The 26,262-nt window shown below is 41.9% G+C and overlaps 1 protein-coding gene across 3 annotated transcripts in view; it reads right to left on the bottom strand.

The window, feature by feature from the left end:
* Positions 1 to 26,262, bottom strand: part of TENM1 (teneurin transmembrane protein 1) — a 744,434-nt gene that overhangs the window by 398,042 nt on the left and 320,130 nt on the right. For all 3 annotated transcript variants that reach the window (XM_089781839.1, XM_089781838.1, XM_089781840.1), the window contains one exon: positions 6,901 to 7,161. In XM_089781839.1, coding sequence (XP_089637965.1) covers positions 6,901 to 7,161 — 261 coding nt within the window. The remainder of the gene's footprint in view (positions 1 to 6,900; positions 7,162 to 26,262) is intronic.

The following is a 26,262-nucleotide window of genomic DNA, read 5'->3' on the forward strand; positions in this document are numbered from 1 at the left end:
GTCCCGCAGCGCCAAAGGACGGCGCTGCGGAACCAACCCGGCAGGACCGCAGCTGCTCTGCCCCAGGGGTCCCCGATTCAGCCGCTGCTGAAACAGATCAGCGGCTGATTCCAGGAAGCCCAGGGCAGAGCTGCTCTGCCCCGGGCTTCCTGGAATCAGCCGCTGATCTGTTTCAGCAGCGCCTGACTTGGGGACCCCAGGGGCAGAGCAACTGGGGTGCTGCCGGGTTGGTCCCGCAGCGCTGAGGGGCGGCACTACGGGACCAACCTGGCAGCACCCCAGCTGCTTTGCCCCAGCGTCAGGATTCAGCCGCTGCTGAAACTGACCAGCAGCATCAGTTTCACCAGCAGGCTGAATCCGGACGCCTGGGGTAGAGCAGCTGGGGTGCTGCCAGGTTGGTCCCGTAGCGCCGCCCCTCGGGGCTGCGGAACCAACCCGGCAGCACCCCAGCTTCTCTGCCCCAGGCGACCCCAAGAGCATCTGGGGTGCTGCCGGGTTGGTCCCGCAGCCCCGAGGGGCGGCGCTACGGGACCAACCGGGCAGTATCCCAGCTGCTCTGTCCCAGGCGTCCCCAAGAGCAGCTGGAGTGCTGCTGGGTTGGTGCCGTAGCGCCGCCCCTCGGCGCTGCGGGACCAACCCGGCAGCACCCCAGCTGCTCTATTGCAGGCATCCCCGATTCAGCTGCTGCTGAAACTGAACAGCAGCGGCTGAATCAGGGATGCCTGGGGAAGAGCCGGACTATCGTAAGGGGGGCTATGAGGGGTCTGGGGTGACATCCTGTCCCACCCCACTCCAGACCCCTCATAGCCCCCCCTTCTGATAGTCCAGCATATTTGATAATCCGGCACCCCCTGGGTCCGAAAGGTGCCGGATTATCAGAAGTTTACTGTATGTGGTCTTCTGAAGTACTTGTTCTTAATGTATTCAGTCCTCAGTCTGGGAAAAACTTACTGGCAGTAATGAGAGTTTTGTTTCAATAACAAGCGAGAAAGCACTTCGGGATCTGGCCCAATGAAAATACCAGCCAGTAGCATGTTGCACATGTAATGCTGACAGGTGGAACCAAAGCTGTGATCTCTGCAGCTTAGTGCACAACCCTCTACAGCTTGAGCTAAAAGTCAGCTGGCTCTCAGCTAAGACTGTAGAGAAAACTCTTCCCCTCTCTCTGTAAGTGGTCTAAGTGTCAGTACATGGGACAGTAAACCATATCAAGCAGGTGTGTGGGTTACACATGCAAGAGTGGATTTCCTTCAGATCAATGTAAAAAAAACATTTTACTAAAGACCACATTTTTGGAGCCTCCCACTGCTGCCATTTAAAAGAGGTTATCTACTGTGATGAAGCTACTACTCAAAGTTGGTGAGTCCTACACTTTCAGGGCTCATCTAGACTACACTGAAGTGCCAAAAGAGGATATGCAAATTCTGCGAGAATCTTCATATCTTCTTCTGATCCCACTTTCAAAAGCTGAGCTTTTTCGGCAACCCCCCTCTTTTTCGAAAAGCCGCGTAAACCTCATTTTTTGAGGAAAAGTGGCTTTTTTAAAAGGGGGGGGGTAGTCTCCGAAAAAGCCGCGTCCAAACTACTTTCACTTTCAAAAGCTCCACTTTCAAAAGAGAAATCAGCACTTCCTCTTTCAGCACTTTGGCGTAGTCTAGATAAGCCCTCAGACAGATTGCTTTCCTCGGAGACTCACAGTAACCCTCAGTTGAGGCACTACACCTCAACAGTGAGCTTGATGTTTGCTGAATTACTTTCATCCTTGACCAGCATAACGTATGGGGGAACCAAATTCCAGTGTCTCGGTGGACTCCCAAATGATACAGGGCTGAGTAAACCCCTTTCTTTTCCCCAGACAGTCTTTTATCCAAATGGAAATGAAGAAGTGGGTGTTGGGAGGAACCCAGACCCGCTCTGTACTCCAGATTCCAGCCCGAGGCCCTGTAATAAAATCTGCCTATAAAATTCTTCAACACTAGCTGCGAGAGAGCTACAAAATCCGAGAGCTACTTCCCCCTCCCACACACACTTTCCCCAGCACACCTTCCTTATCTCAGGCTCTTCCTACTAGACTCCACTGGTGCTTGCTTCTCCTAGACTTTTTGTAGAGCTCCTTCTATCCTGTCAACTCCTCGCACATCCACAGCTACCTGCAGAGAAGCTCTTTTTTATAACCAGTCTTAACCAGTTCTTTAACTGGCCTCAGGTGTTCCAACTGGGCTTGGTTCACCTGAGTCTGCAAGCCCATTTAATTAGCTTCAGGTGCTTAACTGCCCTGATTGATTCTGGCAAGTTTTCACTGGTTCTGGACTAGCCCCTTCTAGTTTATCCTGGGAACAGAGGTTTACTCAGTCTGAGGATTAATATACCTTCCTTCCATCACTTTCTTGTACCCTTCTGGACTGACCCTGTCACACTGCCTATTGATATAACTACACTTTTGGACACCAACAGAAAAGAAAGAACCAACTTTCTCATTCTACAACTAATGAATATAAGTTTTAAGAACCAATGGAAAAGCCACTTTCCCCTTAATTTTATTCTACTTGCTAGAAGCTATTTTCACAGACCATTTGGACAAATACTCTGCACCCAAAATCTGGTCTCATCTCTTGTTCTTCAGATCTCACTTTACAGGTGAGGTAAGATAGCCTTTGGGGAAGCAGAAACTATATTTAACAACATAATTTCCCCCCTTCCGATCTGAAAATGTAGTCACCCAATTTCACACCATACATGTTCGTGGAGGCAGCCTACTAAGTAAAGTGCTGATGATGAGGAAGTCAATTTTATCAGCTGCAACTGAGAAGAGACTGGTCTCTGTGCACATCTCATAACATTCAAGGATGAACTTGGCACATTTAGTACACATTAAAAGAGTCCTAAGTGTGAAGGGTTGGGCAATTCATTTAAGATTGTTCTTGAGTACTACAATTATTTAAGACTTTAAAGAACAGCATTCAACTTTTTTTTTATTCTCAGCAAGTCTAAGTGGCATGGTACACAGTGCACACTTACGTCTTTTGCTTAAAGTCTTCTTACTATGAATTTACTTATAAATTTAACCTGTCAATGAAAACTATTAACTAATTAGCAGTGGCCTAAATCTCTGTAGTCTCCAAGTTTATCCACATGCTTTTTGCATACCTACAAGTATTCTTGTGTTTCAGCCATAGGAGAAATACAATGAAACCTAGGACAACAACCATGTCAATTTTCCAAAGTGATCGCTAGGAGTTCAGGGTATGTCTACACTACCGTGCTAATTCAAACTAACTTAGTTCGAATTAGTTCATTCAAACTAAGCTAATTCGAACTAACACATCCAGACTAAAAAACTAGTTCGAATTAGCGTTTTGCTAATTCGAACTAGCATGTCCATATAGAGTGGACCCTGAACCGGGGTTAAGGATGGCCGGAAGCAGTGCTGGCAGGGCATCAGATGAGGACTTAGAGTGTGGAGCTGCTGTCTCAGGCTAGCTGAGGGCTGCGCTTAAAGGGACCCGACCCCCACCCCAGACAGACAGTTCTCAGGGGTGCCCCGCTTGCAAAGCAGTCCTGGCTTGGATTGCTTGGAGTACCCACACTGGGCACATCACAGCACTCAGCCATCAGACTGGCTGCACTTGCCGCAGGCTGCCATCTGGGGAGAGGAGGCAACCAGGGGGCTGCAGGAGAGGTTCCACCCCCAGAAGCCCGCAGAGCCAGCCCAGTCCTCCCCATCGGGGGCTCGTACCCCATTCCTCCCTCACCTCCATCCACTTACCCCTCCCTAGCCCCCCTTCCTGATGTACAAAATAAAAGACAAGTGTGGTCAAAAATAGAATCTCTTTTTATTGAACAAAACTCGGGAAATTGGGAAAAGGAGGTGGGAGAGGGGAAGAGAGAGGGTGGGAGAGGGGAGGGCAACTAAAATGATCAGGGGTTTGGAACAGGTCCCATATGAAGAGAGGCTAAAGAGACTGGGACTTTTCAGCTTAGAAAAGAGGAGATGTAGGGGGGATAGAATAGAGGTCTATAAAAGCATGAGTGGGGTGGAGAGGGTGCATACAGAAAAGTTCTTCATTAGTTCCCATAATAGAAAGACTAGAGGACACCAAAGGAAAGGAATGGGTAGTAGTAAGTTCGAACGAGGCTTAGTCCTCGTTGAATGAGGTTTACCTAGTTCGAACTAAGCGCTCCGCTAGATCGAATTAAGTTCAAACTAGTGGAGCGCTAGTGTAGGGCCTATCAAAGTTAATTCAAACTAACGTCCGTTAGTTCGAATTAACTTTGTAGTGTAGACATACCCTCAGATAGATAATGCCTCAAACCAGTATTTCTATTCCAATGTCCTTTGCAATAGAAGTGCAACATCTCATTTTTCCCTCAACCTCCTTGTCCCAATCAGAGGAGCACATTGGGGACACACAGCAAAGAATATGACCTAAAACAGTGGTCTCCAACACGGTGCCTGTGCGTGCCATGGCGCCCATCAGGTCATTTCTGTGCACCCGCCGAGTGATCGGGGCCAGCCCCGCCACTGAGGCATAGGGGCAGTGCTAGCCCCCGTGCGCATGGCACAGGGGCGGCCTTGCCCCCGGGCATGTGGTGCATGGGCTGTGACGGCCCCAGGCGCGTGGCATACGGGCATCCCTGCCCCATGGCATGCGGCACAGGAGAGGCACTGGTCCCAGGCGCACGGCTCATGGGCACTGACGGCTCCTGGGAGCACGGTGTATGGGCATCCCCACATCTGGGCATTCGGCACAGGAACAGTGCCGGCCCTAGGCATGCAGCGCATGGGCTCTTCCGGCCTTGGGAGCGCGGTGCATGGGCGGCCCCGCCCCCGGGCGCGTGGCACAGAAGCAGCACCGGCTCCGGGTACGTGGCACAGAAGTGGCACCGGCCCCGGGCGCGCGGCGTATGGTCAACCCCACCCCTGGGCATCCTGCACAGGAGTGGTGCCGGCTCCAGGAGTGTGGCGCATGGGTGGTGCCGGCACCGGACACGCAGCGTATGGGTGGCCCCGCCCCTGGGCACCCGGCAGCCCCAAAAGGTTGGGGACCGCTGGCCTAAAATAACAAGTACTTTGATTAGAAAGTAGTGACATAAGACTTACTAAGGACTACGATTTATGGGATTAATGTAATAATCACTGAATAAAATGCTATGGCCTGAACTATGCAAAAGGTAGCAGGAGATCATCATAATAACCGTTTCTAGCATTAAATATCTATGAATTTACGCGAAGTTACTCCCCCCTCAAAACCCCATAATTCCTTCACCCAATTATGTAAAGATGCCCTCAGGATAAGTTATAAGTACACTATCAACTTCACATATGATCTGAACTCTAGAACTGTGACAACATACACTACATCTACAAAAAAGACATTAATCAGAGGGCCCTATTTATTAAACCCTACTACAATATTTCTACTAAAATAATACTACAGTGAAATACTGCAATAATATCAGTTACTTTAACTGCCCCTCCCGATATGTTCTTAGCCTGTACAATGCATGTGTGTATGAGAGATCACATATGTATCATACCTATGAATTTTTAAAATGAATGTCTTTAATGATTTCTATACTACAGCATACATGTATAAATACAAAACTGGAACTTCAGATACGCATACTGATAGTGGAAATATTGATCTCAAATACTTTATACTTGAAGATATTAGAAATATTTCTGTTTTTTACTTGATACATTGAGATAAATAATGCTTTGATTTTCTTACTCCAACTTTTAAAAAAAATTATATCTTCTGAGAACATTCAAATATTATATACGCCTAGAAGAGAACACATACTTTTTCCAACAACAAAAAGCACCACATAATACAAGAATCACAGACATTATACAAGAGTCCTTTCCATTCCATTTGGCAGAAAAAGCAGGGCTGTGCTCAACACTATGTTTTTTAGTATTCTGCCCAGTGTGACAGGAGTCTGAAGTAAGAGTCATTATTCCACCTCCACAGGAGACTATTATACAGTCTACAAAAAGGGGTCTGATCTTGAAAACACTTATTAAAATGGGCATAGTACTTTTAACTGAGGGTAGTTCCATTGGAATCATTGGAATTCCTCAGTCTTAACTACAGTGACTACCAGGCTATGTCTAGACTGGTCAGTTTTTCCAGAAAATCAGCCGCTTTTTCAGAAAAACTTGCCAGCTGTCTACACTGGCCGCTTGAATTTCTGCAAAAGCACTGACTTCCTACTGTAAGAAATCAGTGCTTCTTGCAGAAATACTATTCTGCTCCCATTCAGGCAAAGGTCCCTTTTGCGCAATAGCTTAGTGTAGACAGCTCAGATTTGTTTTCCGCAAAAAAGCCCCGATCGCAAAAATGGCAATTGGGGCTTTTTTGCGGAAAAGCGCGTCTAGATTGGCACGGACGCTTTTCCTCAAAAAGTGCTTTTGCAGAAAAGCGTCCATGCCAATCTAGATGCTCCGTTCTGAAAATGCTTTTAACGGAAAACTTGTCCGTTAAAAGCATTTCTGGAAAATCATGCCAATCTAGACGCAGCCCCAGTGTTTGCAGAAGATGCTCCTATCTAAAGTACATCCACTAAAACTGAATTCACAGAGTTAAGAGCCTAATCTAAAGGCCAATGAAGTTAACTTCAATGGATTTCATACCAGTTCCTAAGTTCCTAATGTATAGTAAGGGGGACTAACATTGCTTGCATTGTTTAAAGGAAATACACAAATTAACCCAAAACAACTTTTAACTTTATATTTTCAATGTATACTATGAACATAACATAAAAATAACATTAGCCTTTTGCTTTGCCTATAAGATGAGGATCTACAGAAGAAGAAAAGTACACAAGAAGAGGAAAGGTTCAAATAAGCTGCTCTTTATATTTTAGTTTATTCATATTAAATGATTGTTTTATTACCATTCTCTCCATCAGACTTCCTTTCATGGTCAGTATCAGTGAGGGACAAAGCTGAGTTTGCCCGGCTTGACAAACAGGAACTGTGTTCTGATTTCATTCCTGCCATCCACATCCTCAGGCCATGATCTGGGGAAGCACCACCTTCAGTCTCAGTATCCACATCTGACCCCATCTCCAATGGGTAACCATGTTGAGACACACCATGCAAGTCTGTTTGGTAGCTAGAGCACACAATGTGTGGAGTTTCACAGAATTCCATCTCTGAAAAACACAAATGTTCAAAGAAAATTTAGAAATGAGAAGCAATATTCTTTTTGACATACTCCATTTGGGGGAAATATGTTTTAGCCCTATAAATCCAGCAGATACATAAAAGGACAGAGAGCAATGTGGGGATGGTAGTTACACTGGGAGGAGGATATACTGTATACTGCAATCTGTAGATCTCTGCTCTAGAGGTCTGGGGATGGAGGACTGGGGAGGTTCCCTATGTTGGGAAGCAGGTATTAATTGCACTGCCCCAACACAGAAAGAGGCGCACAGCTGGCTCCTAATTATGGGGGATGGGCAAGTCCGCAGATTGATGGATGTGGCTCAGGGCCCCCTTGGCTGTGTAAAAGTGTTAAGGATATTCCCCATAAAGGTGATTTGCCCAAGCTCTGCACTCCCCTAAGTACAGCTCTGTCTCCACTACTCCTCCAGTCACCAGCAGCAGCTATTGCTGCTATTCCTGCCCTCCGCCTTGGTAGAGACCAGTTACTGCAGGTGACTGGATACTATCAAGTTCTCTTTTCCAGTGGACTTTCCTGTCAAAATCCAGACACCTAGCAACTCTGTTTACAATATAGTAAGTTAATACAAATATTTTATCACCTAATGTCATACAAACATGGAGGACCAAGAGCTTTATGCCAGTACTTGCAGTTTTCCCTAAGTTCAAAATAGGGCTAATAATTAGCCCATTAAAGTCCTACACAGTTATAGCAAAGTATCAATGACATGAAAACTAAAGGAAATAAGGAAACTAGGTTCTGTGTTTAAATGGGGATTGCAGATGCCAAATTTTCACCCATTTCTTTCTGGACACAATCATTTATTACCAAAAATTGTGTCAAACAGCCAATTTAGAATTCTGATTAAATGGCATAGGTTACCACAGAAGTTGACACACTTTTGACTCTAAGTTAAATATCTAAAAAATGTTAAAGGACAAAAAGCCTCTGATGATTAGCTCAGAGTCAGCTTTGGAAACAATCCTGGTGAAATATATAGAGAAAGCCATAGATTGAGTCAGTAGAAACTATCCATTAGAATAATGAGTCAGTTTCAGAAGGTAGTATCACAAAAGTGGAAGAAATAAATATCTTCTATTATATAAAATCCACAATTATTAAAAAGAAAGGAAGATGTTCATTTATTAAAGATGCATAAGACTCAGAAGTGGTCAGAATGACCTCATATATTTGATTGATTTTTGTGACTATCAGGACTCGATATATAACTGTAAAGAGAAGATACTTTGGAAAAATAAATAATTTACTTACATGGAGTACACTTATTATTTAAAGATAAACATTTTTTTATTTACTGATTCCTCACTGTAATTTTTTTCCTACAGAATTAACTACTGGGCTGGACTCTAATCTCAATTCTTCTATAAGTGCACAGTAAATCTACTGATTTTTGGATTTCATCAGAGTAACTGAGATCAGACTCTTGCCTATATTTTAATGAGCTGATAGGATACAGTCACTTTGCAAGGGCCTGATCCTGTGTGTCTGTGCACGCAAAATTCTCCACTGAAGTCAATGCCAGTGTTGCCTGTATCAGAACTGCAAGCATGTGAGGAGGCTTTTTTGTGTTGTTTTTCATGTTTGTCTTTAATTTGGTAATCTTGTAGCATTTTCCATTCTCTATTTTTAGCAGCGGATGGGTAGATAAGGTAACTTTGTTCCTACCTTGAAACTTGCATTTTTTTAAATGCTCTTCCGAGCTACTTTCTCCTCTATAAACTATCAGGTTACTCAGACAAGCAGATGGAACATTTTCACATCTTGCTTCTCCTTTCCAAGAGCCCTGACTTTCTCTCATCAGTCAAAAAACATCCTTAGCCAGTGCTAGCAATTTAGTAACTCTGGCTGACTTCATGGCCCCATTGAAGGTTAGGCTACAGGCAGCTTACTCTGCTGTTCCCTATTCAAGATAGATTGTTTACCACTGGCAGCCTGCAGACATGGTTCCATCAGTTCGCAGTGGCAGAAACCAAGGGGGGGAATTCAGCCCAGTAAATCTGACTAATGCTAATTAGAATGCACATGTTTATAAAGGGCAGAATATACCCCTCAGTCTATATATTAATTCAGAAATCAGTGGTTAATGAATTCAGTATTTTAGATATTTTTTGTTGAGATGGAGCAAAACAAATTTACTTTTCTGTACAACTGATATTCAATTGAATCTTAACACTTTCCTTCCACACACAATGTACTGCCATCACAGAATATTTCTTTTAATATATAAGCCTTTGTATGTTTTTTAACTCCCAGAGGAAGCATTCTCTGCAAAGCACTTATAGTGTCATACTGGTTGTTTTTTAGCCTTGCACATCTAATCTTACCACCTAAAATGCCCCAATATCCCCTAGTGGAGATAAAGTTCAAATAGATTTATGAAAATTTCTTCTTATCAAAAATCTAGAGTCACAAGATAAATTAAGACATTAATACAAAATCAAAGTTTTACACAATGCATACATTGGCAGAATATACATATTATGTTATGCAGAAAAAACTTGTTATGCAAAAAAATATAAAATAAGCATGAAAAATCAATCACAGAATTGCTGTGGTCTAGATAGCTCCAGCTTTGATGGTAAGAAACATTGTGATCTTAGAACCTGGTATACATAAAAATAAATATGGAAATATACATGTGAATTTTAATAGATTTTATATTACAGGCAGTCCCCGACTTACGCGGATCCGACTTATGTCGGATCCGCACTTACGAACGGGGCTTTCTCGCCCCGGAGGTCGAGGTGGCGGATTGCTACCTGCGAGCTCCGGGGCGAGAAAGCCCCGTTCGTAAGCTGCTCCGGTGCCCCTGGTCTGCTGGAGACCGTCTCCAGCAGACCAGGGGCACCGGACGGGTTCCCGCGCTTCTGAGGTTTTGCCAGAGCAAAGCCTCAGAAGCGCGGGAACCTGCCGCGGCTGCGGCTTCAGTCCCGGTGCCTGTGGTCTGCTGGGGACCGTCCCCAGCAGACCACAGGCACCGGGACTGAAGCCGCAGACGCGGGGGGTCCCGCGCCTCTGAGACTTTGCCAGAGCAAAGCCTCTGAGGCGCGGCACCCCGCTGCCGCTGCGGCTCTGCTCCCCGTGTCCCTGGTCTGCTGGGGGGGGGGGGCGCAGCTAGTGTGCCCCCCCCAGCAGACCAGGCTTTTGTTTGGGACCCTGGGGCAGAGCAGCTGGGGCGCTGCCGATTGGTCCTGCAGCGCCGCTCTGGGCACTACTGGACCAACCCGGCAGCACCCCATCTGCTCTGCCCCAGGCATCCTGATTCAGCCGCTGCTGAAACTGACCAGCAGCGGCTGAATCAGGACGCCTGGGGCAGAGCAGATGGGGTGCTGCTGGGTTGGTCCAGTAGCACCGAGGAGCGGTGCTACTGGAGCAACCCAGCAGCACCCCAGCTGCTCTGCCCCAGGCGTCCCCAAGTCAGCTTCTGCTGAAACTGACCAGCGCTGACTACAGGAAGCCCAAGGCAGAGTTGCTCTGCCCCGGGCTTCCTGGAATCAGCTGCTGATCAGTTTCAGCAGCAGCTGACTTGGGGACACCTGGTGTTCTTACCTTGAATCTGTATGTAAGTCAGAACTGGCGGTCAGTTTCAGCAGCCGCTGAATCTGGACGCCAGTTCCGACTTACATACAGATTCAACTTAAGAACAAACCTACAGTCCCTATCTTGTACGTAACCCGGGGACTGCCTGTACTGGGAAATAAAGAGAATTTTAAAAAATTAACCATAACTCAAATTCACTAATGGATGAGATGGCAAATTCCAATTTCTCAAAAAGGTGATAGGGATATTAAAATTAGATTAATCAGCTAATCAAACAGTTGATGCAACTTGTATTGACTATTCGATTAGTCGATAAGGGTGCCTCTGCCTTTGAAGGTGAAAGCACTGTGGGGAGCACAGGGCCAATGGGGTATTCAAGCACCCCCCCACTGGCCCCATGCTCCCAGCAGCATTTAATGCATGGAGCCTGGGGCCAGCCGGGGAGTCCCCAACTGACTCCAGGCCCCACGTAGCACTGCCACTTTCAAACACCGCATGCATTTGGGGACTCTCCAGCTGGCCCTGGGCTTCACGTGGTGTTTCAAAGTGGTAGTGCTGCGTGGAGCCCAGGATCTGGCCCCAGGCTCCACACGGCACTGTCACTTTGAAGTACTCCCTTCTCTCCCTACCACTTGCTATCTCTTTCTGATAGAGGATGCAGGGTGGGAGGGAGGAATTAGTTGACAAGTATGTTGACTACCAGATCGTTGACTAGTCATTCATAGCCGTAAAAGCTGAATCACTTTTTTTTAAGTGATGAGCAGTCCATGAGCAGAATGGACGATTTTTCTCTCTTAAGTAATAATGCTTTGGAAATTCTTTGTGAGATTTTTACTTTGGTACCATAATCAGATAACAGAACAGGCAGCCAAGAGAATACACCTATACCCTATTCCCCACCCCCACAAACTGCCCCTCTCTCCCCCCCCCCATCAAAGCAACTCTTGAAGAATTATTGTTCTTTCTGCATTGCAGGAAGCACTCTCAGTCCACACAGTATTTCTGGTCTTGATTAGACTGGTATTTTTGCCACCTATACAAATACAACTCAGACTCTGGATTTACAAAAACTGGTATAAATTGTGTCCCCACTAGGTATTTGCCCCAACTACAGCTATGTTATGGCTAAAATTCCCAAGGCAGATAAGGCCTGACAGAGGGCCAAAAGGCATATCAAATTTCAGGGCTTTTTGTGTTAGGGTTCCATTTTCATCTAAATGTTTAGGAATAGATTTCTATGAGTTTCAATTTGTGAAGTTTCCTGTTCACTTTTTCCTAATGAGGAGTGGTGTACCACTTTGATATAAGTTGGAGGTTTCCAGTCATTTACTCACAAATTATCCTACATCTGTGCAGACATTAGGGGATCCGTAAGAGACAGGAGAACATCTGCACAGATGCTGTATACATGAATTCTGCCTCCTAGCCTCACAGGTGGTAACTAGCTCCTGGATAACTTGGTATCTCCAGAAGTTCCAGATCACTCACTGGACTGTTACCTCTAATTACTCTAAAAAGAGGTTCCAAAGTGTTGCTTTTCCTTAGGGTTATGTGAGCGGAGAGAACTTGTAGGAACCTGGATGACTCTCAAGTCCTAGCCTATTCCCTTCAACTGTGTAAAGCCAGTGTGACTGAAAGTGGTAAAGTCTGGAAAATCACAGTGGTGGCTACTGAATCAATAAAAACTCAAGGCAGACTCTACTGGTATACAATAAAAATGGCAGTGGAGTCCCTAGCTAATTTTTCCTGGTATTTCAGTTCACTAAAAAAAACAGTTTATATTTTACAAGTATCCTATAAGAGCAACATATTCACTCATAGTTTTAGATGGTCAGTCTCTTTTTTAGCCATGGCTTACTAAGTCACTAATAATGGAGTTTTGTGACTATGAACGCCCATGCTGAAATTTCATAAGCCATATTTATGCTTACACAGTGCCAAAAACAAAAAAATAATGCAATATAATTAATCACAGTTTATTACCATGATCAGCTGTTTTAGAACCTTAATCTTATTGGCACATGAACAAACTCACAAATAAACGATGGGTGGATTCTACCTGCAGATGACATAAGAACATAAGAACAGCCGTACTGGGTCAGTCCCAAGGTCCTTCTAGCCCAGTATTCTGTCTGCCGACAGTGGCTAGCACCAGGTGCCCCAAAGAGGGTGGACCGAAGATAATGATCAAGCGATTTGTTTCCTGCCATCTCTCTCCAGCCTCTGACAAACAGAGACCAAGGACACCATTTTATCCCCTGGCTAATAGCCTTTTATGGAACTAACCTCCATGAAATTATCTAGTTTATCTTTAAACTCTATTATAGTCCTTGCTTTCACAGCTTTCTCTGGCAAGGAGTTCCACAGGTTGACTACACGCTGTGTGAAGAAGAACTTTCTTTTATTAGTTTTAAACCTGCTCCCCATTAATTTCATTTGGTGTCCTCTAGTTCTTCTATTTAGGGAACTAATAAATAACTTCTTTATCTGCCCTCTCCACACCACTCATGATTTTATAGACCTCTATCATATCCCCCCTCAGTCTCCTCTTTTCTAAACTGAAAAGTCCCAGTCGCTTTAACCTCTCCTCATATGGGACCCATTCCAAACCCCTAATCATTTTAGTTGCCCTTTTCTGAACCCTTTCCAAGGCCAAAATATCTTTTTTGAGGTGAGGAGACCACATCTGTACACAGTATTCAAGATGTGGGCGTACCATAGTTTTAGATGGGGGCAGTAAGATATTCTGGGTCTTATTTTCTATCCCTTTCCTAATAATTCCTAGCATCCTATTTGCCTTTTTGACCGCCGCTGCACACTGCGTGGAAGTTTTCAGAGAACTGTCCATGATAACTCCAAGATCTCTTTCCTGATTTGTCATAGCCAAATTAGCCCTCATCATACTGTACATATAGTTGGGGTTATTTTTCCCAATGTGCATTACTTTACACTTATCCACATTAAATTTCATTTGCCATTTTGTTGCCCAGTCACCCAGTTTAGTGACATCTTCTTGGAGTCCCTCACAGTCTGCTTCCGTCTTGACTATCTTAAACAGTTTTGTATCATCTGCAAACTTTACTACCTCACTGCTTACCCCTTTCTCCAGATCATTTATGAATAAGTTGAAAAGGATTGGTCCCAGGACTGACCCTTGAGGGACACCACTAGTTACCCCTCTTCATTCTGAAAATGTACCATTTATTCCTACCCTTTGTTTCCTGTCTTTTAACCAGTTCTCAATCCAAGAAAGGACCTTCCCTCTTATCCCATGGCCATGTAATTTACACAAGAGCCTTTGGTGAGGGACCTTGTCAAAGGCTTTCTGAAAATTCAAGTATATTATATCTACTGGATCCCCCTTATCCGCATGTTTGTTAACCCCTTCAAAGAACTCTAATAGATTAGTAAGACAGGATTTCCCTTTACAGAAACCATGTTGACTTTTGTCCAACAAATTATGTTCTTCTACATGATTCACAATTTAATTCTTTACTATTGTTTCAACTAATTTGCCCGGTACTGAAGTTAGACTTACCGGTCTGTAATTGCCAGGATCGCCTCTAGAACCCTTTTTAAATATTGGTGTCACGTTGGCTACCTTCCAGTCATTAGTTACGGAAGCCGATTTAAAGGATAGGTTACAAACCACAGATAATAGCTCAGCAATTTCCCATTTGAGTTCTTTTAGAACCCTTGGATGAATGCCATCCGGTCCCGGAGATTTGTTAACATTAAGTTTTTCTATTTGTTCCAAAACCTCCTCTAATGACACTTCAATCCGGGACAGTTCCTCAGATTCATCACCCACAAAGGACGGTGCAGATTCAGGAATCTCCCCAACGTCCTCAGCCGTGAAGACTAAAGCAAAGAAATCATTTAGTTTCTCCTCAATGGCTTTATCATCCTTGATTGCTCCTTTTATAGCTCGATCATCTAGGGGACCCACAGGTTTTTTAGCAGGCTTCCTGCTTCTAATGTACTTAAAAACATTTTGTTATTTCTTTTTGAGTTTTTGGCTAGCTGTTCCTCAAAATCTATTTTTGCTTTTCTTATGACATTTTTACACTTGATTTGACAGTGTTTATGTTCCTTACTATTTATCTCACTAGGATTGGACTTCCACTTCTTAAAAGATACCTTTTTGTCCCTCACTGCTTCTTTTACATGGTGGTTAAGCCACAGTGACACTTTTTTAGGTCTCTTGCTATGTTTTTTAATTTGGGGTATACATTTAAGTTGGGCCTCTATTATGGTATCTTTAAAAAGTTTCCATGCAGCTTTCAAGGATTTGGCTCTAGTCACTGTGCCTTTTAATTTCTGTTTAACTAACCTCCTCATTTTTGTATAATTCCCCTTTTTGAAATTAAATGCCAGGGTGCTGGACTGCTGAGGTGTTCTTCCCACCACAGGAATGTTGAATGTTATTATATTATGGTCACTATTCCTAAGAAGAAGAACTAACTGATGAAATACCTGGTTTCTACCTTCAGTGAGCTTCAAGCAGGGGATACCACTGCAAAGCATTGGCAGCCTTTTCCTAACACAGAAGGATGTGAGTTTTACCCAAGCAGAAATTTCAGAATTAGGTTTTTATCTCACAAAGAACAAACTAGCAAGGATAATTATCCAAAATGAAGCAAAACAAAAGATACTGTCAAAACAAAGTGGAAATAAGAGAACAACAAAGCTAGTGAATAAACTGACATTTTGGTCCGTTTCCTTCCACTTAAATTTCTTTACTTAGAGTTATCCATTTTGGTTTTAATACTAAATAATAAATCTTAGCTAAAGAAAATTTGCTAATCTAGAACCCCACAACATTAATAAAACACTGAAGAATTTGCTGCCATTTATTTACAATACAGCAGTATTCCACAGGCTACAATATGTTTTATGAAAGCTTCTGGCATACAATAAGTAAACTGATTTATTTTGGAATCTTAAAAATATGCCAGAAGTGTTGAGTTTTGAACTAAATGACTAAAAGTCACTAAGCTGCTTTATCACTAGTTCATAGTACAGGTATTTTTCAGAATAAAAATAGCAGCTCTTTAATAATGTACCAATTCCTCTGTTTGACATAAAAACTATCCAGCACTTTTAAATGGAAAATGGAACAAAATGCTCCTTTAATTCACAAAGTGGAAACAAGTGCAAAAAGACACAGGAAGCTAAGTCCTCCTAGTACTCACTTTACACCATTCCTCCTTTGAACTCCCCTCCCCTAAACTGGAGATCAGTAGAGAACAGCTGTGATGCTTTTATTACCAGTCCTGACTTGAATATCTGTGGCTTGGTGGCAAGCCAATCTCAGTTAAAGACAAGAATCTTGATAAAGGAAGTGAATTCCAGTGCTAACAAAATCTCCGAATTGATACCTTCATGGCAAAACCAAACTTTTGTTTGGAGAGGTACACAGTAGGAATCAAAATGGGATTTTTAGGATGTGAGGCTGCCCAGGCTGATATTTGTCAGTGAAATAGGTAAATGGTTTCAAATTTTATACGTGTCACGAGATTGTGGTGTGAACACATTTTATAAAATTTCATTAGATTTATAAGAATGGCTATACTGGGTCAGACCAAAGGTCCATGTAGCCCAGTATCATGTTTTCCAACAGTGGCCAATGTCAGATGCTGCAGAGGGAGTGAACAGAACAGGTAATCATCAACTGATCCCTCTCCTGTCACGCATTTCCAGCCCCTGACACACAGAGGCTAGGGACACTATTCCTACCCATTCTGGTTAATAAGTATTGATGGACCGAACCACCATAGAATCATAGAATACTAGGACTGGAAGGGATCTCGAGAGGTCATTGAGCCCAGTCCCCTGCCCTCATGGCAGGACCCAGTACTGTCTAGACCATCCCTGATAGACATTTACCTAACGTACTCTTAAATATCTCCAGAAATGGAGACTCTACAACCTCCTTAGGTCATAGAATCATAGAATAATAGGACTGGAAGGGACCTCAAGAGGTCATCGAGTCCAGCCCCCCGCCCTCAAGGCAGGACCAAGCTCCGTCTACACCATCCCTGACAGATGTCTATCTAATCTGTTCTTAAATATCTCCAGAGAGGGAGATTCCACCACCTCCCTTGGCAATTTATTCCAATATTTGACCACCCTGACAGTTAGGAATTTTTTCCTAATGTCCAATCTAAACCTCCCCTGCTGCACTTTAAGCCCATTACTCCTTGTCCTGTCCTCAGAAACCAAGAGGAACAAATTTTCTCCTTCCTCCTTGTGACACCCTTTTAGATATTTGAAAACCGCTATCATGTCCCCCCTTAATCTTCTTTTTTCCAAACTAAACAAGCCCAGTTCATGAAGCCTGGCTTCATAGGTCATGTTCTCTAGACCTTTAATCATTCTTGTCACTCTTCTCTGTACCCTTTCCAATTTCTCCACATCTTTCTTGAAATGTGGCGCCCAGAACTGGACACAGTACTCCAGCTGAGGCCTAACTAGTGCAGAGTAGAGCGGCAGAATGACTTCACGAGTTTTGCTTACAACACACCTGTTGATACAACCTAGAATCATATTTGCTTTTTTTGCAACAGCATCACACTGTTGACTCATATTCAACTTGTGGTCCACTATGACCCCTAGATCCCTTTCCGCCATGCTCCTTCCTAGACGGTCGCTTCCCATCTTGTATGTATGGAACCGATTGTTCCTTCGTAAGTGGAGCACTTTGCATTTCTCTTTATTAAACCTCATCCTGTTTACCTCTGACCATTTCTCTAACTTGCTAAGGTCATTTTGAATTATGTCCCTATCCTCCAAAGAAGTCGCAACCCCACCCAGTTTGGTATCATCTGCAAACTTAATAAGCGTACTCTCTATCCCAATATCTACATCATTGATGAAGATATTGAACAGTACGGGTCCCAAAACAGACCCTTGAGGAACTCCACTTGTTATCCCTTTCCAGCAGGATTTAGAACCGTTAACAACAACTCTCTGACTACGGTTATCCAGCCAATTATGCACCCACCTTATCGTGGCCCTATCTAAGTTATATTTGCCTAGTTTATCAATAAGAATATCATGCGAGACCGTAGCAAATGCCTTACTAAAGTCTAGGTATATGACATCCACCGCTTCTCCCTTATCCACAAGGCTCGTTATCCTATCAAAGAAAGCTATCAGATTAGTTTAGCATGACTTGTTCTTCACAAACCCATGCTGGCTATTCCCTATCACTTTATTACCTTCCAAGTGTTTGCATATGATTTCCTTAATTACCTGCTCCATTATCTTCCCTGGGACAGATGTTAAACTGACCGGTCTGTAGTTTCCTGGGTTGTTCTTATTACCCTTTTTATAGATGGGCACAATATTTGCCCTTTTCCAGTCTTCTGGAATCTCCCCTGTCTTCCATGATTTTTCAAAGATCATAGCTAAAGGCTCAGATACCTCCTCTATCAGCTCCTTGAGTATCCTGGGATGCATTTCATCAGGTAATTTATTCCAGTGCTTAACCACCCTGACAGTTATGAGCTTTTTCCTAATGTCCAAACTAAACCTCCCTTGCTGCAGTTTAAGCCCATTGCTTCTATCCTCAGATGCCAGGAAGAAAAAGTTTTCTCCCTCCTCCTTGTGACACCTTTTAGATACCTGAAAACTGCTATCATGTCCTCTCTCAATCTTCTCTTTTCAAAACTAAACAAGCCCAATTCTTTCAGCCTTCCTTCATAGGTCATGTTCTCTAACCTTTAATCATTCTTGTTGTTCTTCTCTGGACCTTCTCCAAATTCTCCATATCTTTACTGAAATGTGGTGCCCAGAACTGAACACAGTACTCCAATTGAGGCCTAATCAGCGCGGAGTAGAGCAGAAGAATGACTTCTCGTGTCTTGCTCACAACACACCTGTTAATGCATCCTAGAATCATGTTTGCTTTTTTTCCAACAGCATCACACTGTTGACTCATATTTAGCTTGTGGTCCACTATAACCCCTAGATCCCTGCCATACTTCCTATCCTCCAAAGCAGTAGCAACCCCTTCCAGCTTCGTATCATCTGCAAACTTAGGAAGTGTGCTCTCTATGCCAATATCTAAATTGTTGAAGATATGGAACAGAACCGGTCCCAAAACAGAACCCTGTGGAACCCCACTTGTTATACCTTTCCAGCAAGATTGTGAACCATTAATAACTACTCTCTGGGAATGATTATCCAGCCAGTTATGCACCCACTTTATAGCAGCCACATCTAAGTTGTATTTGCCTAATTTATTGATAAAAAGGTCATGCTAGGCCATATAAAATACTTGACTAAAGTCTAGGTATAGCACGTCTTCCGTTTCTCCCTTATCCACAAAACTTGTTATCCCATCAAAGAAAGCGATCAGAATAGTTTGACATGATTTGTTCTTTACAAATCCTGCTGGATGTTACCTGTCACTTTATTATCTTCCAGTTGTTTGTAGATGAATTTCTTAATTATTTGCTCCGTTATCTTCCCTTGCATCAAAGTTTAACAGACTGGCCTGAAGTTTTTTGGGTTGTTCTTACTTCCCTTTTTATAGATGGGCACTACAGTTGCCCTTTTCCAGTCTTCTGGAATCTCTTCTGACTTCCATGACTTTTCAAAGATGATAGTTAAAGGCTCAGATACCTCGTCTATCAGCTCCTGAAGTATTCTAGGATGCATTTCATCAGGGCCTGATGACTTGAAGATGTCTAATTTGCCTAAATAATTTTTATCATCTTCTTTTTTTATTTTAGCTTCTAAACCTACCCCCTTCCCACTAGCATTCACTATGTTAGACATTCCCTTCATCAGACTTCTCAGTGAAGACCGAAACAAAGAAGTCATTAAGCATCTTTGCCATTTCCAAGTTTCCTGTTACTGTTTCTCTCTCCTCACTGAGCAGTGGGTCTACCCTGTCCTTGGTCTTCCTTTTGCTTCTAATATATTTATAGACTGTCTTCTTGTTTCCCTTTATGCCTGTAGATAGTCTGAGCTCATTTTGTGCCTTTGCCTTTCTAATCTTGCCCCTGCATTCCTGTATTGTTTGCCTATATTCATCCTTTGTAATTTGTCCTAATTTCCATTTTTTATGAGACTCCTTTTTTTATTTTTAGATCATGCAAGATCTCCTGGTTGATCCAAGGTGGTCTTTTGCCATAATTTCTATCTTTCCTATGTAGCAGAATAACTTGCTTTTGGGCCCTTAATAATGTCCCTTTGAAAAACTGCCAACTCTCTTCAGTTGTTTTTCCCCTCAGTCTTGTTTCCCATGGGACCTTACCTACCAGCGCTCTGAGCTTACTAAAATATGCCTTCCTGAAATCAATTGTCTCTAATTTGCCATTCTCCCTTCTATCATACCTTAGAATCATGAACTCTATAATTTCATGATCACTTTCACTCAAGCTGCTTTCCACTTTCAAATTCTCAACCAGTTCCCCCCATTTGTTAAAATTAAATCTAGAACAGCTTCCCAAGTAGCTTTTTCAACCTTCTGAAATAAAAAGTAGTCTTCAATGCAGTCCAAGAACTTATAGGATAGTCTGTGCTCCGCTGTGTTAGTTTCCCAATATATATATATATGGACAGTTGAAGTCCCCGATCACTACCAAATCCTGTGCTTTGGATGATTTTCTTAGTTGTTTAAAAAAAGCCTCGTCCACCTCTTCCGCCTGGGTAGGGAGCCTGTAGTAGACCCACTATGAATTTATCTAGTTCTTTTTTGAACCCTGTTAAAATCCTGGCAAGGAGTTCCTCAGGTTGACTGTGTGCTTTTCTTCTTTTTGTTTTAAACCTGCTATGTATTAATTTCATTTGGTTACCCCTAGTTCTTATGTTATTGGAACACGTAAATAACTTTTCCTTATTCACTTTCCCCATATCTGTCATGATTATACAGACCTCTATCATATCTCCCCCTTAATCTCCTCTTTTTTAAGAAAAAAAGTCCCAGTTAAATCTCTCTTCATATGGCACCTGCTCAAACCTCTAATAATTTTTGTTGCCCTTTTCTGAACTTTTCCAATTCCAATATATCTTTTTTTGAGATGAGATAACCACATTGGTATGCAGTGTTCAAGATCTGGGCGGACCATGCATTTATATAGAACGGTGTTTCTCAAAGTGGCCCAAACTTTGAGAAACATGCTAATTGGCCATTTCAGTTTGTTTATTTACCGGTGCCATGCCATGGAATTTCGCAGCTCCTGTTGGGTCTGGTTTGACATTTGCAGCCAAGGGCACCGCGGGAAGCAGCAGTCTGGCCCACACCGCTTCCCGTAGCTTCCCTTGGCTACAAATGGTGAACTGGACCCAATAGGAGCTGTGAGGCTCTGTGGTTGCAGAACTGGTAAGTAAACCAGCATGGCCAGTTAGTTTGTTTCTCAAAGTGGTTTTGCAGACCAATTTGAGAAACACTGAACAAGAGATAAGAAGATATTTTCTGTCTTATTCTCTATACTGAGTAGATTTTTTCAGAGAAGTATCCACAATAACTTCAAGATCTCTCTCTTGGGTGGTTATATCTAAATTAGTCCCCATCATTTTGAATCTATAGTTGGGATTATTTTTTGTCTAATGTGTATTACTTTACATTTATTAACATTAAAATTAATTTTCCACTTTGTGGCCCAATCATCTAGTTTTGTGAGATTCTTTTGAAGCTCTTCAGTCTGCTTTGTTCTTAACTCTCTTGAGCAGCTTATTATCATCTGCAAATGTTGCTACCTCACTATTTACCCTTTTCTCCATGTTTACATTTCTCCAACAAATTATGTTAATCTATGTGTCTGATAATTCTATTCTTAACTATAGTTTCAACTAATTTGCCTGGTAATGATGTTAGACTCATTTATAAATAAGTTGAACAGTATTGGACCCAGGACAGATCTTTGGGGGACACCACTAGTTACCACTCTCCACTCTGAAAACTTACCATTTATTCCTACTCTTTGTTTCCTATCTTTTAACCAGTTATCAATCCATGAAAGGACCTTCCCTCTTACCCCATGACAGCTTACTTTACTTAAGAACCTTTGGTGAGGGACCTTGTAAAAGTCTTTCTAGAAATCTAAGTATACTATATCCACTGGATCCCCCTTGTCCACATTTCTTGACCCCTTCAAAGAACTCTAGTAGATTAGTAAGGCATAATTTCCCTTTATAGAAACTATGTTCACTTTCCCTCAACAAATTATGTTCATCTATGTGTCTGACAATTTTATTCTTTCATATAGTTCCAACTAATTTGTCTGGTACTGACGTTAGACTTACAAGTCTGTAATTGCCAGGGCCACCTGTAGAGCCCTTTTTAAATATTGGCATCACGTTGGCTATCTTCCAGTCATTAGGTATTGAAGGTGATTTAAAGGATAAGTTACAAACCAAAGTTAATAGTTTCACAATTTTACACTTGAGTTCTTTCAGAACTCTTGGATGAATGCCATATGGTTGTGTGACATGTTATTGTTAAGTTTAACAATTTGTTCCAAAACCTTCTCTATCAACACCTCAATCTGGAACAATTCTCAGATGTGTCACCCAAAAAGAATGGCTCAGGTTTGGGAAGCTCCCTAACATCTTCAGCCATGAGAATAAAAGCAAAAAAATCATTTAGTTTCTCCAAAATGACCTTATCATCTTTGAGAGTTCCTTTAGTAGCTTGATCGTCTAGTGGCCCCACTGGTTGTTTAGCAGGCTTCCTGCTTCTGATGTACTTATAAACATTTTGCTATTACCTTTTGAGTTTTTGGCTAGCTGTTCTTCAAAGTCCTTTTTGGCTTTCCTTATTATATTTTTACTCTTAATTTGACAGAGTTTATGCTCCTTTCTATTATCCTCACTAGGATTTAAATTCCACTTTTTAAACAATGCCTTTTTATCTCTCACTGCTTCTTTTACTTGATTGTAAAATCATGGTGGCACTTTTTTTTTGGTTCTCTTACCATGTTTTTTTAATATGGGGTGTACATTTAAGTAGGACTTCTATTATGTTGTCTTTGAAAAGTCTCCATGGAGCTTTCAAAGATTTTTATTTCTGGCATTGTACCTTTTAATTTCTATTTAATCTCTTCATTTTTTGGGTATTTCCCTTTCTGAAATTAAATGCCACAGTGTTGGGCTGCTGAGGTGTTTTTCCCTCTACAGAAATGTTAAATTTTATTACATTATGTCACTATTTCCAAACGGTCCAATTATATTTATGTCTTGGACCAAATTCTGAGCTCCACTTAGGACTAAATCAAGAATTGCCTCTCCTTTTGTGGCTTCCAGAACAAGGTGCTCCAAGAAGCAACCATTTAAGGTATCAAGAAACTTCTCTGCATCTCATCCTGAGGTGATATGTACCCAGTCAACATTAGGATATTTGAAATCCTCCACTATTACTGAGTTTCTTTATTTTTATAGCCTCTCTAATTTTCCTTAGCATTTCATAGTCACTATCACTATCCTGGTCAGATGGTTGGTAATATATTTCTAGTGCTATATTAATTATTATTATTATTATTATTAGAGAATGGAATTACTATCCATAGAGATTCTATGGAACATTTTGGTTCATTTAAAATTTTTACTTTATTTGATTCTAAATTTTCTTTCATGTATATTGCTGCTCCCCCACCAGCACTACCTGTTCTGTCCTTCTGATATATTTTGTACCCTGATATGACTGTGTCTCTTTGATTGTCTTCATTCCACCGAGTTTCTGTGATGCCTATTGTATCAATATCCTCCTTAAATATGAGGCACGCTAGTTCACGCATCTTATTATTTTGACTTCTCGCATTTGTGTATAAGCACTTTAAAAATGTGTCACTATTTAGCTGTCTACCGTTTCCTGATGTGTTTGAATGGCATTCTTTTTCATTTGACTGTTTCTCATCTGATCTTACCCATATTTTATCATGTTCCATCCTCTATTCCTCCCTAGATTATAGAGAATCTCTATTAATAAATTCTTCCCTAAGAGATGTCTCTGTCCGATCCATGTGCTCCTTCACACCCATTGGCTTTCCCCATGAAGTGGAAAGTGGAGTTTCCCCAGTTCCTAATAAATAAATATCCTTCTCATGATACCACTGTCTCATCCACACATTGAGACTCTGCAGTTCTGCCTGCCTACCTGGCCCTTAACGTGGTACTGGAAGCATTTCAGAGAACACTACCATTGACATCCTGGATTTCAATCTCTTTCCAAGCAACCTATATTTGGCTTCCAGCACCTGTCTCCTAACCTTCCCTATGTCATTGATACCTACATGGACTATGACCATCAGCTTCTCCCCAGCACTACACAAGTCTCTAGATGTCTCATGAGATCTGCAACCTTCGCACCAGGGAGGCAAGTCACTGTGCAGTTCTCCCGGTCACTGCAAACGCAGCTGTCCATATTTCTAATGATCAAATCCCCCATTATTAACACTAATGGGGACTGTGTGGTGAACACATTTTATAGATTTCAAATTGTAAACAGAACCCCACAAAGTCAGCCATTTGTACCATAAGAAAAAGAGAGAGGTACAGAGAGACAGAGTGAGAGAGAAAGACAAACAGTTTCCTGTCACTTTGACAGAAATTTAAATCAGATGTATGGAGTGCTTTTTCTATTGATTTTTGGAAGAAGGAGAGATCATTCTAAGTACTATCCTAAATGAGAAATTTTGAGGGCTACTGAACACTGCAAATTCAGAGTGCTCAATGGCCCTTAAAATTTCTCATTTCTTACCAGGTAGCACAGCTAGGTGTATATTGGGCTAGAGTATTAAACATGTAGGGACACCAATAATCTCCATAAAATCCTTTATCAAATACAGTCTGCAAAATAAGTCAGTGCGTGTCTCTGGTTTTACATCTCAAGTTTTATACTTGTTTGGTTGTCATATTCATGTTTGGAAGGGTTTTAATGGGAATATTTAAAGACTCTGGAGAGTATTTATATTCAAAGCCACTGAGGGAAAGAGAAGGCCACAAAACATATCAAATGGAATATTATTATACCTTCATGGATCCTCTTCCCATTGCTACCTAATGTTACTCATTTCTTAACATACATAAAGTTATGTATTATTTTGATAGGTTTGCTGGAAAACTTGAAGGAACTATATTAAATACATGCTGCATGTGCTACTATGTTTTCTTGTATGTATTTCCACTGTTCCTTGTTCCCTTTACTTTCTTTATCCATTTAATGTATTTTCACATTCCACTTTCTGAACCTACCCACTAAAAGATGTCAGGGGAGAATAGATGACTACGTAAGGGAGCTCTGGCCACCATTCTGTCAGAGAAGGTTTGCAGAGTGAACAGAATTCTGTTTAGTGTTTCCTTGCTACTGTATTAACCCAATACATTTTATGTACTGTTTTAAAGTACTGTACTAATTATTCTGGCTCTCAGAGGCAACTTCTTCACCTTTTGAGTGACTGAGCTTAACTCCATACAATGTGAGCCAATAAAATTCATGGGATGACCCTCAACTGTTATTTACACCGTAGAAGCACCTAGGAGTCCATAGTAATGGAGAAGAGTCCCATTGTATGATGCACTGTAGAAACTCGTAACAAATAATCATCCCTGCTGCAAAGAGATAACAATCTAACCAACCTCCTAAATATGTATATGAGGAAAGCTGAAGTCAGCCAGAACACTGAAAGACATCCTTAAGCATGAAAGTTAGAGAAATCAGAGGAGTGGGAGAGAATCTTCATTCCCTGAGCACTCCTGCTTGGTAAGTGGGAAAGGGTTCAGTCACTTCCTAGATCTTCTCTATGAGAGCTGTAGAGAAGCAGGATAGGTGGTAAGATTCCACCTTATAGACCAAGATCCTCTGGGATACAACATTTTCATTCCACTTCATCCCTAGTCCTTTAGGCATTAAGCAGAAGGGAAGTCACATTCTTGTTTAAGAATGCTGCTATTTTGGGGGGTGGAGGGTAGGGTTGCAATATTAACTATAGGTTACTGTGTCTAAAGCCTTGTATAGATGTTCCTTAATTATCATTAAAGGCCAACAAAGATTTTCAGGAGAGTGATGCTCTTTTTGTAGTCCTTAGGAGTTCTGCAGTATCAGGTGTAAGTTGGTGAATGGAGATTAAAGTTAACAAGAGAGTGGCCCCTTTAAGACTGAAGCTCCTATTATCTACTGGACAAGGACTCCCCACTTGTCTCTTAGCATTTGCAGAAATGGGCCTTTCCTCCATCAATCCTTTGAACCATTTTTATTTAAATATATTCCCCACACAAAAACTTTAAGGTGAAGTTAAGGTTGCAGGCATTTTTCAGTTACTGAATGCATGTTGTCTTTCTTTAATGTAAGTTATTACTAAAGCAATATTAGCCCTTCCTTCTACAATTTTACAGGAATCTTTGTTTTAAAGCCATTTTTCAACAACAACATTTGTACCATAGATATATGGCTACGTTACATTTTAAGAAATCAATAGATTATGGAGCCATTTGTCTTTTCTAAATTAAATATACCATAGCCATAGCCTATGAACTTCCTTATGTTTGTATTTTTTAAAAATAAAAATTTGTACTGATG

Source organism: Pelodiscus sinensis, chromosome 13, assembly GCF_052426305.1.
Source record: "Pelodiscus sinensis isolate ZL-2025 chromosome 13, ASM5242630v1, whole genome shotgun sequence".
NCBI classification, from domain to species: Eukaryota; Metazoa; Chordata; order Testudines; family Trionychidae; genus Pelodiscus; species Pelodiscus sinensis.